A 13816-nucleotide genomic window follows, 5' to 3' on the forward strand; every position below is an offset into this window, starting at 1 on the left:
GCGAGATAAGTGGAAGCACGGTAAAGTGCATGACTAATATTGATGGTCCGGCGATCTCGCAGAAAACGCGGCTGCGCTCGGCTCCGCTCGGAGAAAGCCGGGAAAAATGATGCACGTTGCGAAAGAACGCCGGCTAATTCTCACGATCCGCGAAGCGAACGTTCTTCGCGTTTAGCTCGCGGTAGATTCGGTGCTGGGCAAAAACACATCGGCCGCGGCAATTTCCGCGATTTTTACGATACCGTTAAGCGTAGCGAAAGTCGCGGGACGCGCCTCGCCTCGCCTCGATCCGCGACAAACCGACTCGGAAACGAAACTCGGTAACGAAAAATTCGTTAAAAAGATTCGTCGAGCGAACATCGCGGCGTTCGTTCGCGGAAAGGTTGCCGTAACCGTCGGCACCGCGCTTTTTCCTCGCCGTCTTTCGTTCGACGATTCATCGAATGGAATATGATTTTCAGGAATATTTTGGCAACGTGAAACGTTGATGAAACCTCTCGTCAACTTCCGTGCGTATTCTTTGACATTTCTAGATACAGAAATATTTCTCATAAATCATCTAGAGATGCGTAGATCTCTTTTTTTCTCGTTACGTTTTATCGACGTTCGCTGGAACAACGACTCATGTTCTCCATAAATCTCCCGTCGATCGGCATTCTTCTCATCCAGCATTGTTTTCACTGCTCAATCTTCGTCGCTGCTTTCTCCGATCGCCATTCCTCCGATATTATTTGGCCCCGATTAAATATTCCTGGCAATTTTGACGCGGGCTGTACAGCTCGAATCGCGCTCGTTTCACCTGGAGATCCAGAATATCTCGGGAGCTATGAAAGATAGCGAACAAACGTTCGAACAAAAGTTATTCAGTATAAAAAGAGGAACAACGCGGTATAATCAGTTTTCTTGTCGGCGAAGTAATAGCTCAGTTATCAAGGTCGCGATAGTCTTTTTGAATAGAAAACCGCATTTCTGTGCAGACTGTATTGTAGCGCGATTCGATACGAATCCAACGAGGTGCAAACGAAATCGTTACCGTCGAACGAAACGCGGAATATCGTCGATTAATTATGCGTGCCGCCGCACACCTCTGCTTAGTCAGACGCCGCGTGATTAGTGCAATCGGCAGCGTGTTTATAAGCGTTTTAACAGCTTTCGTTAACGAGAGAAATAATTTACATCTGTTCACATTCATCACCGATTTCTTTTACATAATCCTTCGGTGTGTCCTCTGTCGCTACAAATACGAATTCGCAGCGATAATCGTTGATCACGCTGATCGCGGCTGAGCAGAGATGCTTGGCATACTCGATGGCGCGATTATGGCGCGATTAAAGGCAGTGGTCGAATTTTATAGGAAAAGCGGGCAAAAGACGGTTTTAAAAAGTATTAATTTATTTAAGTATTAATTTATTCGCTGGCGGTCGATTAAACGCGTGGATTATTATTTACTATGATCATTTCTCGACAATTCATAATGTGAATAATAATAATAAATATAATAATTAACCCTTTGCGCTCGAGTGGCGACTCCGAGGCACCGCTAAAATTGTTGCATCGTGTTGCAAGATAATCTTTGTATAATATTAACAAAGTTCAGATCTTAAAAATTGTTAAAAGTGCATTGCATACGCATAGAATGCACTTCGTCGTATAAAATAGAAATGCTACAAGTCAGAAAAATAAATAAAAAAATAAAATAGAATAAAATAAATAAATATAAGTCAGAAAAAAAAAATTTCATAAAATGGAGATCAAAATTATTTCGCATTAAAATCTAAATAAAGTTAGAAGATTACAATTATTTTAGGTTAAAATCGCCTCGAGTGCAAAGGGTTAATTTGAAGAAATCAGACATATAATAATTTTCTAGACGTATTTTCGAACCTGTCTCCTCCAAGAGAACGTAAAAAAATTGTTATTTTTCAAAAGTTTACGCTAGAATTAATTCGAATCAAAAGCATCCCTTTTCTGTCGCCTCTCCCTCGCATAACCCTTTCAGTGACGCTTTGCTTTGCTTGATCCAGCTCGATATTCCACGAGTTCCATGGCTGTCGGCTGCGGCCGAATGCAGAGCAAAATTGCTGAATAGCATTAACGATGCATGTGTCAGCCAATCTTGCCATTAGTTTACGTAACGCGTACCGCTTTTTGCTTCGCACTGTTCTATCCGTCCTTATCTGCGCGAAAGAAAAGCATATAATTCTGGAAACTTCGCTGAAAAAAGAAAACAGTATTTTTATGCATACGTGTAGTATTTTTATATACACGCGTGTGTATACAGAGTGACCGATTAATAATCGACCCGGTCGAATATCTTCGAATTGTAACGAATATGTGAGCCGTTCATTTTGAAAGTGGCATAAGTCACTTTGTTTTTAAGTCGATATATTTTTAAGGGTTTGCGTTTTAACACGCTTTCTTCGAGAAGATTTACTTGTATTTGTTATCTCAGTATAAATAATATTTTTCTCAGTATGAATATATGAATATATATAATATATAATAATATAATAATATAATAATATAATAATATAATAATATAATCATTATATTAATATTATATTAATATTATATTATATTAATCATTATATTAATATCATATTATATTAATATTATATTAATCATTATATTAATATTATTATATATATATGAATATATTTTCTCAGTATAAATAATTTCGTATAAACATTAAAATCTCACCACTTTTCATTACGGTAAAGTGGCTTATGCCACTTTCGAAATGAACGGCTTATACTTGATCGACGCGCACCGAGAGAAATGTTTCAAAGATTGAAATGTTCGAATGATTTTAAGGGACGCGTAATCTCTGGTTTGAATAAGATTTCTCCTTGTTTTTTTTTTATATACGTCGCACGTTTTTCTATGAACAAAAAAGAGAAAAAGGAAATCCCAGCGTGTCAAGTGACAGACGATTTCCGCTATAAATAACATGAACGAGTTCGAATTCATTCAGATTCATTCGGAAAAATTGTTTAACTTGACTTCTTTCTGGAAACCAGTTTCTCGTCGGATTATTCGTGTCATGATCGTTCCCGTTCGATAAAAAAATACAACAAATTCCTTCCGAACTAGATCTATTATGCATCGCCGGTATACATCGGCCATAGAATAAAACAGAGAGCAATTAACGGAACCGGAATCGAGATTTTTATGGCAACACTTACTATTATATTATATTAATATCATATTATATATATTATATTAGTATTATATTAAATATTATATTAATATTATTATATATATATTAATACTATTTATTTCTCGAAATCTCTGAAATGCATTGTGAGAGATTTTCAAGAATTTCGAGATCTTGATACAGTCGAATCGGAAATGAAAATCACTATACTGCTGTGAAATATTGTAAAAATATCTAAATAAAAGATTCTATTCCCTTATTTGTATATCTCACATAATAACCTTACAGTATGAAAAATAATAATAATAATAATTAAAAGGAAATATCACTTTGAGGGCGAAGGGTTAAAACTATAGTTAACGTTTTAATAGCTGTTTTTATACTGAATGCAATAAAGTCTCTTCAATTGTCCCCTTTATCTTGTACACAAAAAGTGGACAATTTGGGAATAGGAGATACGATTATTCGTGCCTTGCGTCTCGTTTCTTACAGTCGACGACAATCGGCGAAAAAACTAGGAATATTCAACAATCTGTAAGTTCATTGCATAACAAGTGCAAGGAATAACAGTGTAATATAAAATCGTAATGACTCAACGTTGACAGTGCATGATGTAGAATTGTTTGAAGCAAACGGCAGAAATATTTTTAAACACGTGCGTGTATAATCAACCAATTTGCGCGCAATAAGTATGCTTTTAAAAGGTGATAACTTTTTTTAAGATCGCTTAAATAACAATTACTAATCATAATTGATATTAATAATCGTTAATACTCGATGATACGTATATATAGAATAATTAATACTTTTTGACACGATAAACGACGACTAAAAAAAGAAATTATAAATATAACAAAGAAAAAAAAGAATTAAATACTGATATTTATCAACTTAATTCTCCGAGCGATTTTTTGTCACAGAAAATGCAGTTAACATGTCCGTGACATTTATTTTTCCGCGACTCCGCCGTGAGTCCACCGAGTCGACATAAATCTGTGAGCCGACTAATTATTTACAAGCTTGTTAACGTTAACGACGTATACGAATCAAATTATAAAATATCTAAGATTTTATAGTTACAGTCATAAAAACGAGGTGCAAATAATCGTGTCTCCTCGCCCCAAATTGTCCATTTTTCTTTTGCAAGCTGAAGGAAAATTAGGGAGAATTTACTATATCATTCTTTTTTTTATATTGTTTAACTAAAGAAAATAGCACGCAAGCTCCGAAGTTGAACATTGTTTAAGCAAATTAGCAGCGTTATAAAGCGAAGAATATCCAAACAACGGAAACTATTGTTAATAATATTATAAATAATAATACCATACTATTGTAATAATATTATAAATTAATAAATAATAATAATACTGTTGTTAATAATATTATAAATTAATAAATAATAATAATACTATTGTTAATAATATTATCAACTAATATTAATATTAATCAATCATAAAACTAATTATTAATTATTATCCAATTATGAACCAATATATAAGATCAATTCGGTTCGAATAATTCGCTTAGCAATAATTCGATTAAATTCCTGGTACGTCAGAGGAGCTCGTTAAATATTTAATCAATCTGACATTTCGATCGAATCCTGCGAAGCTTCCCCCACTCCGAAGAACCGACGGCGACCTGCAGAAGGGGGGATATCGATGATCGGAATAAAGAGATGCATCCTGCGATCACGGCCATGGACTCGAGTGATTCAATATTGCTCTCTCGCTGCAACGCATGTGCCATCCTCGATGCTATATATACAAGCACTCCGGATACACGAGGATCAGTCACGATCTCGTGCAGGAGAATCAAAGTTTCCGCATAGAAGCTTCCGTCTAAAGGAAGAGTCAGTCATTCTGCAACGGGAACCAGTGCCGGTCGATAATGTCCCTGAAGGTGTTATTGTTCGTCGCGGCAGTCGCGGGTTACGCGAGTGCTGAATTTCGTGAGTAAAATTTGCAACAGTTGCCCGAGATTGTTTTTTTTTGCGGTGGGGAAACATTATCGGATCCAGGATAAAAGGGTGGAAATTTACCGATTGCAATCAGAGCAGATTTTTCCTAATTCGCGTTCTCGGATCGCGCACAAAAATGCGCAGAACATTTGGGAAGAGGAGTTGGTTTTTATACTTACCGATTTTTAACAACAATAGAAGCTCGAATAATCGTACCTCCTCTTGCCAAATTGTCCGTTTTTTGTTCTCAAGCTGAGGGAAATTTAGGGAGAATCAATTACTTACCGGGTGCAATAATTTCTCCGTAATTCGCGCCCAGATTGCGCCCAAAAATGAATAATTTGATACGATTGTATATATTGTATTTATTCTTTAATATTGTCAATTATTATATATTGAATTTTCTTTTAATTATTATTATTATTATTATTATCTATATGTTATAGTTACCGATTGTCAGCAACCACAAAAACGTACGAACAATAATAACAATAAATAACGAAAAAGACACGAACGACGATTCGATCTTTGCATTATGGCAAAAATAAATTGCATGGAATACAAATAAATAATACTAAATATAATACAGTCTTAATAATTAATAATAACCTCTGTACTCGCGATGAACGAATTGACACAGTGTTCGGTTTCCAGCCTCGTATATCCACGTGTGCGGCCTCAGGAACCCTAATCTGGACCAGTGCATAATCGACAGCGTGAACTCTATAGCGGACACGATCCGCGTGGGCGACCCGGAATTGGGCATCCCGTCCGCCGAGCCATTTTTAATGGACCGAGTGAATCTCGCCGACTTGCCGAATTTCAAGGCGTACGGAACGAACATCAAGATCTACGGTCTTCCAACGTATCACATCAATTCCCTGCACGTCGACCCGGAGAAGCATCAGTTCGACGTGGATCTCACGTTCAGGGAGATCCGAATGGAGGCGGATTACAACGTGACCGCGCGAATTTTGATACCCATCGTGGCAACGGGACCGATCCACTTGGTTATCAGTGAGTTTAATCGAAAGCTTCGCCTCCTAAGTTTAATCGAAAGCTTCGTTTCCAAAGTTTAATCGAAAGCTACCTAAGTTTTACTTAGGAAGTGAAGGCAAGCATCGTTCGGTGGACACCTCGATTTTTCGAAAGATTTTTAACGGGAATCGTCGTTTGTCTTCGGAGATAACAATCTTCATTTGAGGAGGAAGGGTTCAGGAGATCATTTGAAGCAACTTTTTCCTTTACAAAAATTTTCTCCGCGGCTTCGTTCACGAGTTATCGACGAAAAACGTGGACCAATCGGAGAGCGAGCGCGGTCGGCGCTCCGCCCTTGCGCCGTCCGACGCAGCGACACTGGTCGGCGAGTGCGTGACGTCAGCCGCCCGCGATCTCTCATTGGTCAGCGTTTTTCGTTGATAACTCGTGAACGAAGCCTCGAAGAAGATTTTCGTAAAGGAAAAAGTTGCTTCAAATGATCTCAGGAAGCCCTCAGTCCCCGCTTGTACAATAATTTTGGGACAGCTTGTATTTATACAAAGATTTGTGGCAAGAAAGTGTTTTGGACAAGAATAGTAAGACTTCGAACATTCTATTTAATGGTCGTAAATAAATTAATGGTCCTTAATTAATAGTCGTGAGTCAGATAATTGTTATTAAAGAAACATAAGCAACTAGCGTCTCGAAAAGATCTCACAGTCGTCTACGACAATGTATAATAAAAGATTTACGACTGTTAAATAGAATGTTTAAATACGTCGTCGCTTTCCGTTCCGAGACTTTTAGCCAAGCCTGTACATAGAGAATAATTTATTAACGGCGACATCAAGGTAACTTCTAAGTTCTAAATATAATTTCAGGTATTTGAGATCTCTTCGAGAGCACTTATTATCACATCGACGCCGTGCCGCGCCGTCGCGGCACCATAATTTGCGTTTCCCGCTGTCATTTCGTGTTGTCTTCCGTCGAGCCGCAGCGTCGTCGCAGCGATAAATCGCATAGGCGTGGAGCACCGGCACAGGGAAATTCGCGGCGACCCGAAACTCGGCGAATCCGAGAGTAATCGCCTAACATTGGAATTTCGTCTGTTACAGAGGACGTTGGCGCGAAAACGCAAATACTGTACGAATTGGTCGACCATAAGGGCAAGAAACACATGTACTTCTCGTCGATGACGACGAACCTGGACATCAAGGATTTCGACGCGAAGTTCGAGTCGCGGAACTTCGACAAGACCGTGCAGCAGGCAGTCGGCCAGGCATTGGGCGGCAGCCACAAGGAGATCATCGAAACCTGCAAGCCGGCTATCGAGAGCGCGATCTCGAAGAAATGCCTCGACCTGGCCAACAACATCTGCAAGAATTTCACTTACGAAGAGCTGTTCCCCGATCGAGAGTAACAACGAATCGCCTCGCGTTTTCTGTTTCCTCGAAGAACAACGCCAGTCCCGAAATATATTGCACCCGCTCGCTTCGAAAGATTCTCGCGGTTTCGCCGGCACATTTCTCTCCGAGATTAAGACGAAACGATTCTATACAGGGTGTCCAAAAAAATGTCATTGTATAGGTATCGCGAATAAATTTTTATACCTGATCTGTAATAAAATTGTATTTTAATTCCTACTAACAATCTCATACAAATATTGCGCGTATCTTTCTACGCGACGTTATACAATTTTCGTTGCTTCTTTTTTTGGAGGAGGAGATGAGGCCGTTCTAATTGATAACACGCGACGCATTATTCGACGTGAAGAAGAAAAACGAGCATTAAAATTGCTAAGGATGCCGATAATCGAACTTTCGTTTGTAATCAGCTGTCTCTGTACAGGGTGTCGCAATATTATGGCATTTCCGGGAAACGAGGGGTTCCTGAGGTGGTTTGCAGCAACTTTTTCCTTTGCGGAAATGCGATCCGAGGCTTCGTTTACGAGTTATTGACGAAAAACGATGTCCAACGAGAGCTCGGAGCTCGGCCGGCGCTCCGCCCTCGCGTCGCGCCGGCCAATACCGCAGCGGCGGTGGTCGCGAGGGCGTGGCGTCGGCCGTACGCGATTTCTCATTGGCCCGCGTTTTTCGTTGATAACTCGTAAACGAAGCGTCGGATCGCAATTTCGCTAAGGAAAAAGTTGCTTCAAATCATCTCGGGAATCTACTATTTCCCGGAGACGCGATAATTTCGGGACAGCCTGTCTATTTATCGCTATCGGTGCTGTATAAAGGATAATTTCCCGTTTACGATAACGGGAAAAGCGTCTCGTAGGTGAACTGCGTGAGAATGCCGTTCGCGATCTTCAAGAACGTGTCCGAGATGGCGCTCTCGATGGACGGCTGTATCTCCTTGATGAACGCGTCGAAGTTACTGTTGATTGCTACGTTGACCGCCTCGCCGAGGGTCGGGTCGCCGCCGAACAAGTTGTCCAGCTGCAGACGACCGTTCCCGACTGCGATCCTCGTCTTGAAGTCGACTATCTTCACGTAATTCTGGCCGTCCTCGCCCTTCGTCATCGCGGCCTGCAGCTTCACCTGTCCCTTGCAGTTCGTGAAGTTCCCGGACATCGGGCCCGAACCGTGAATCCTCAACAGAATCACTTTTCCGTCGATGTCGTATTCGCCCTCCAGGGAGAGGCTCGCGAAGTCCAATTCGATCACGAAACGCAACGCGTCGATGTTAGCCCTGTCGAACAAAGAAGGGGCGTTAATTAATTCGTTTGCTGTCGGTCTTTGTGGAGCGAGTCTTGCTCTTCAGAGCAGAAGTGATGGTGGCCAAAATATTTCCTATATTTACATGATTCACCCTCCCCCTCCCTCCTCCACGTGTATTTAAATGTTTCCTAAAATATTTCAGTCTTAATTAGTCACAAATTAGAAGGATTTACTAGGGAGAATTTATTAGTAGGGATTTACTAGAGATTATTATTATTATTATTATTATTATTAATAATATTGTTATAATTACTATAATTACTATAATTACTACTACTACTACTATTACTACTACTATTATTATTACTATAATTACTACTACTAATAATATAGTTATTTATAGTAATAATAACAATAATAATATTATTATTACTAGATTTACCAGGGAGAATCAATTATGAAGTATTTACTATATTCATCAAAGCTCCTTCTTTTTACTTAAAATGATAAAATATTTAACCCTCATGCAAAATAGAAACTTTTCCATACAATTCTACAAAGCAGAATTTCCCAAAAATCGTGTTTCTTTCTAAAATAATAAATAGCGTCAATTAAGGAGAATTTACTCTAATTATTTCGCTCTTTCTGAACTCTTGTCGCATCGTCTAAGCCTGCACTTCCCTTAGGTCTTCGGTACCAACCCCCCCCTCGTCGATCAACCCCCCCCCCCCCCAAATACAGGCACTGTCCTTAGACAGAGCTCGCTATTTAAACGTCCGAAACTGGAACGAGAGTCGACGGTTTTCGCCGCATCGTTGACGGGAATCAGTCGACGAGCACAGGCATTGTCTAATCGCGGATCCAGCATGAGAATTTGTCGTTTCCGTTCGACGACTTCGCGGGGCCCTCGTATCGCGCGTGCCATCTCGCGTTTAAAGAGTCCGTGTCACGGCCATTACTTCGCGTGATCGAGGAATACTAACAGGATATCTAGGCGGCTGTCGTCGCGATTTGTTTTATGAGCACGATGTCGTTCGTTGACTTCTACGAGGGGAATTCATTTATCCTTTATGTAATAAAATTCTGCCTGCACGTTTAGACAGCGGCGCACAAAGGAAAAGCGATAAATTACTGGAGAGTGTTCAAGTATTCGCATACACGCGCAGAGACGCACATACACACAGAGAGAGAAGCGTTTGAAATATTCTTCTGCAGCGTCGGACTTAGAAAAAAGAAATTGTTAAGTTATTCGATTGCAAGCGACATGCTGCAAATGTTCGGGCCTTTTTTGCAAAATTAACGCTGCATATTTCACCTAAAACAGACCCAACTGTGCAAGACCCAATTATAAAGCTGACTTTGACTCGCCAATAAAACGTTCGCCATTCGGTGATTAATTCGACGTTCGAACTCTGTTCGAATTTACTGACTAATAATATATATTTATTAATTAATATAACTAATATATATATATATATATATATATATATATATATATATTAATAGTTAATAACTCTGTTCTCGAATTATTTCTTTCCGAACGATAAAAATTGTGTATATCACGCCGTATTTTTTTTTAACATGTTAATGTTAATTCGACGATCATTCGGTATACGTCAGAGCGTTTATCAAACATTTGCAATATAAACATTCTACGCGCAGTGAATCAGAGAGCGTGAAAACAAGAAACCGGTATGAAAATCCGAATCATCACCTGGTACATTATACTTGTTACACTCGTTGGACAATCTGGATTTGCATAATACATGTATGCACAGCGAATTGAGGATGTGTCGACACACGGAGACGTTTTCTTTGAAATACTGTAAATTGCAAACAATTTACCAGTGAAACTAAAGTACTATAGAAGCGAGAAGAAGAATTTTCACGCGATGCTATTGTTTTTTCATGAGAAATTTGCATGCGGGAGAGTCATGTTGCAAGAATTATTGTTACTATAATTACTGATAATAATATTATATTATATGTTATTATATTATAATACATTATATTGTATATTATTATGTTATGATATATTATACTATATATTAGTATATTACAATATATTATATTATATATTATTATGTTATAATATATTATACTATATATTAGTATATTACAATATATTATATTATATATTATTATATTATAATATATTATACTATATATTATTATATTATAATATATTATACTATATATTATTATATTATAATATATTATACTACATATTATTATATTACAATATTAATAAATTATTATTATTACTAGATTTACTAGGGAGAATCAAGTAGCAAGAATTAATTGTAACAACCTTGCGGCTCGTTTTTTATAGTTACCGATTGTCAACGACTATAAAAATTCGCCGCGAGGCTCGATTAATCGTGTCTCCTCTCCCCAAATTGTCCATTTTTGAGCGCGAATTAGGGAGAAATTACACATAATCTGATCCAATTTTTAAATAAATTTTTGCATCATGCTACCACCAGCAGTTCACAATACCACAGAAAACTGACTATACATTAATTTTGTCTGTCCACTAAATCTCTACAAGAATCGTCATCGTTATCATTTAGACAAAGCGTTCCGGCATCGCTTCCAAAATGAATCGCTCGTCGCCGCGCGTCATTATCCGTTTAATGCAGGACACGGTGGTTCGTTCAATTATGTTTTATGGGTCGGTTTCGTTCAAACTGCATCAGACTCTCCGGAGCGGTCGCGCGGACCCCGTAAGTTGCGCGATCAACGCGATATAATTGCCAATACGATCATTTCTTGCAGTAATCTGTTTTCGCTTTCGAGTAAACTCGATGTGTTTATTTACTGCTCGGCTGTAAATACAAGCGAAACCGGACGGCGAGCGTTAAAAAGAAACGATAAATACGGGATTCAAGTATTATTAATAGCATAATTAGCCCTATTTATCACGTGACAGGCTAAACTGCAGAGAACGAGTTGAAATTTCAACGGAGATCGAGAACCGGATACGCCCGCGAACGATGCTTAATTCACGGAAACGATGCGTTAAAAAGTGTGTAATCTGTTTTAAGGATCGCGCAGGTGAAACAATGCTGGCTGTATTTCGACTAATAATAATAATATAATAGTAATATAATTAATATAACTACGATTGCCGGTGTTCGATGCTATTAATCAGTTAGCTGTGTCACGACGAGTGTACTCGTCACGCGCAAAAAGTAGTAACGATTGGCTATTTAAATAGTAATTTCAGTGAAAACAAAAACATATTCTCAAATTTCAAGACTTTTAGAATATTTTCAGGCGAATCCTGCACGAAGGTGTTCACATTGCTATAAAAATAAGATTAGAACAGAATCGGTGTTCGACGTGCAATCCGAAAGTGGCGGGTTCCTCGGGTCATTCGAAGCAATTTTTTCCTTTGCAAAAATGTTCTCCGAGGCGCCGTTAACGAGTTATTAACGAAAAACAGTGACCAATGAGAGGCGACCGAGCCGTTGAGCGGAACTAGGCTTCGCGCGCTGGTTGGCTGGGCCGCCTCGCGTCAGCCGTACTCGATTCTTATTGGTCGCTGTTTTTCGTTGATAACTCGTTAACGGCGCCTCGGAGAACATTTTCGTAAAGGAAGAAGTTGCCTCGGATGACCCGAGGAACTCGCCAGATAACATAGAGATTACCTCATTTTGGTCACCGTGAAATTACTGGCCCCGTAGACGTTCACGTTCCTCAGCTTCAGATTAATATTGTTCCCGGACGCGGAGACCAATTCTTTCAGCACCAGTGGCTCCAGGGAAGGAAGCTTGTACTCTGGAACACCGTGCACCAAGTACGGCTTCACGTTCTCCACGCTCGCCTTGATGCAGTCGCTCAATTTCGGATCGCTCCGCTTGCAAACGTGAAGAAACTCCGCTGTGCGTGTTCGATAGAGGTATTTTCGTTAGTAATATGTTCATTTAAACGGGGACGTTGAAAAGGGATGCACCGAACGAGAAACTAGTCGAGAAATGTGATAACCTTGACGGACGAACAGAGCAAAACAAAACGCATGATAATTTGGTTCCAGAGACCAGTGCATCTCTCGAGAACAGAGCGTTCTTTTTATGGTGAAATAATAAACTTGTTGGCGATCCGAGTAATTTATAAGTAATTTGTAAGTATATATAAGCATACAATCATATAAGTATATATAATATGTAATTGTGTAGTTCTATTTGATATACTTATATTATACTTGATATTATTATATAGCATAATATTATTATACTTATAATTATATGCTTATATACTTATACTTAATATTACTATATAGTATAACACATTATTATACTTATAATCATATACTTATATAATTATATACTTCTATTTGATATATTTATATTATATGTACTGATAAGTATGTATAATATAAGCTATATTATAATTATATATAGCTATACTAGTACAAAAACTATTCTAGTATAAACTATAATAGGAGAGCTATTTATATAGCTATATAACTATATAAGTATATATAATATAAGTTATATAATTATATAAGTATATATTTACAAATATAGTATATATATATTACAAATATTTAGCGACAAGATACACAAATATTGGGCGCCCTTCAAAGACCAATGCAACCGCAAAGACAAATTAAAGAATTGAAAAGTACTCTTTCACAAGAATTCCTTAATAAAACAAGATAAATTCAATAATATAAATTAACAAATAAATCACATTAATAAGACAAATTTTCCTCCCTCCCGGCCGTCCAAGCTCGTCGGACAGCTCGCCGCTCGAAAGAATCGAAGGACAAGGACAGGACCAAAAAGTGAATTCAAAACCGGTACTCACGTAAATCACGCGCCAAAGCGGTAGCAAAAATCGTCACGAGGACGAACACCGACGCCGTGGTCCCCTTCATGCTTTCTGTCCGGACGGGCGAGAACGGAAGACAGTCAGTCGGGTCTCAAAAACCGGTCGAAATCGTCGAGAGAATCGGCGGCTGACGGCGGTCGGTTTAAAACGGCGTTGGAGCTTTTTCGTTCGCCGTCGCGCGGACGATGGCTTGCGTGCAAGTGGATAGAGCAGAGGCCA

The 13816-nt window shown here is 38.7% G+C and overlaps 2 protein-coding genes across 2 annotated transcripts; one reads left to right on the forward strand and one right to left on the reverse strand.

Annotated features, from left to right (window-relative positions):
- The first annotated feature begins 4934 nt into the window (after positions 1–4934).
- On the forward strand, positions 4935–7709 carry LOC117224537 (uncharacterized). Its single transcript, XM_033477536.2, has 3 exons — positions 4935–5108; positions 5772–6134; positions 7211–7709. Exons 1-3 carry the CDS (start codon positions 5048–5050, stop codon positions 7513–7515), a joined length of 729 nt encoding a protein of 242 aa, XP_033333427.2. The 5' UTR covers positions 4935–5047; the 3' UTR covers positions 7516–7709.
- LOC117224535 (Juvenile hormone binding protein 3) lies at positions 7710–13816 on the reverse strand. Its single transcript, XM_033477533.2, has 3 exons — positions 13574–13816; positions 12412–12643; positions 7710–8789 (listed from the first exon to the last, which is right to left on the reverse strand). Exons 1-3 carry the CDS (start codon positions 13641–13643, stop codon positions 8348–8350), a joined length of 744 nt encoding a protein of 247 aa, XP_033333424.2. The 5' UTR covers positions 13644–13816; the 3' UTR covers positions 7710–8347.

Source organism: Megalopta genalis, chromosome 16 (genome assembly GCF_051020955.1).
Source record: "Megalopta genalis isolate 19385.01 chromosome 16, iyMegGena1_principal, whole genome shotgun sequence".
NCBI lineage: Eukaryota > Metazoa > Arthropoda > Insecta > Hymenoptera > Halictidae > Megalopta > Megalopta genalis.

Bases quoted from the DNA above. Each gene is read 5' to 3' on its own strand.
- LOC117224537 (XM_033477536.2), top strand. From the start codon at position 5,048: ATGTCCCTGAAGGTGTTATTGTTCGTCGCGGCAGTCGCGGGTTACGCG. The intron at 5,109-5,771 runs GTGAGTAAAATT...TTCGGTTTCCAG, and splicing joins TTACGCGAGTGCTGAATTTC to CCTCGTATATCCACGTGTGC. The intron at 6,135-7,210 runs GTGAGTTTAATC...CGTCTGTTACAG, and splicing joins ACCGATCCACTTGGTTATCA to AGGACGTTGGCGCGAAAACG.
- LOC117224535 (XM_033477533.2), bottom strand. From the start codon at position 13,643: ATGAAGGGGACCACGGCGTCGGTGTTCGTCCTCGTGACGATTTTTGCT. The intron at 12,644-13,573 runs GTGAGTACCGGT...GAACACGCACAG, and splicing joins CGCTTTGGCGCGTGATTTAC to CGGAGTTTCTTCACGTTTGC. The intron at 8,790-12,411 runs GTAATCTCTATG...TTTGTTCGACAG, and splicing joins TTCACGGTGACCAAAATGAG to GGCTAACATCGACGCGTTGC.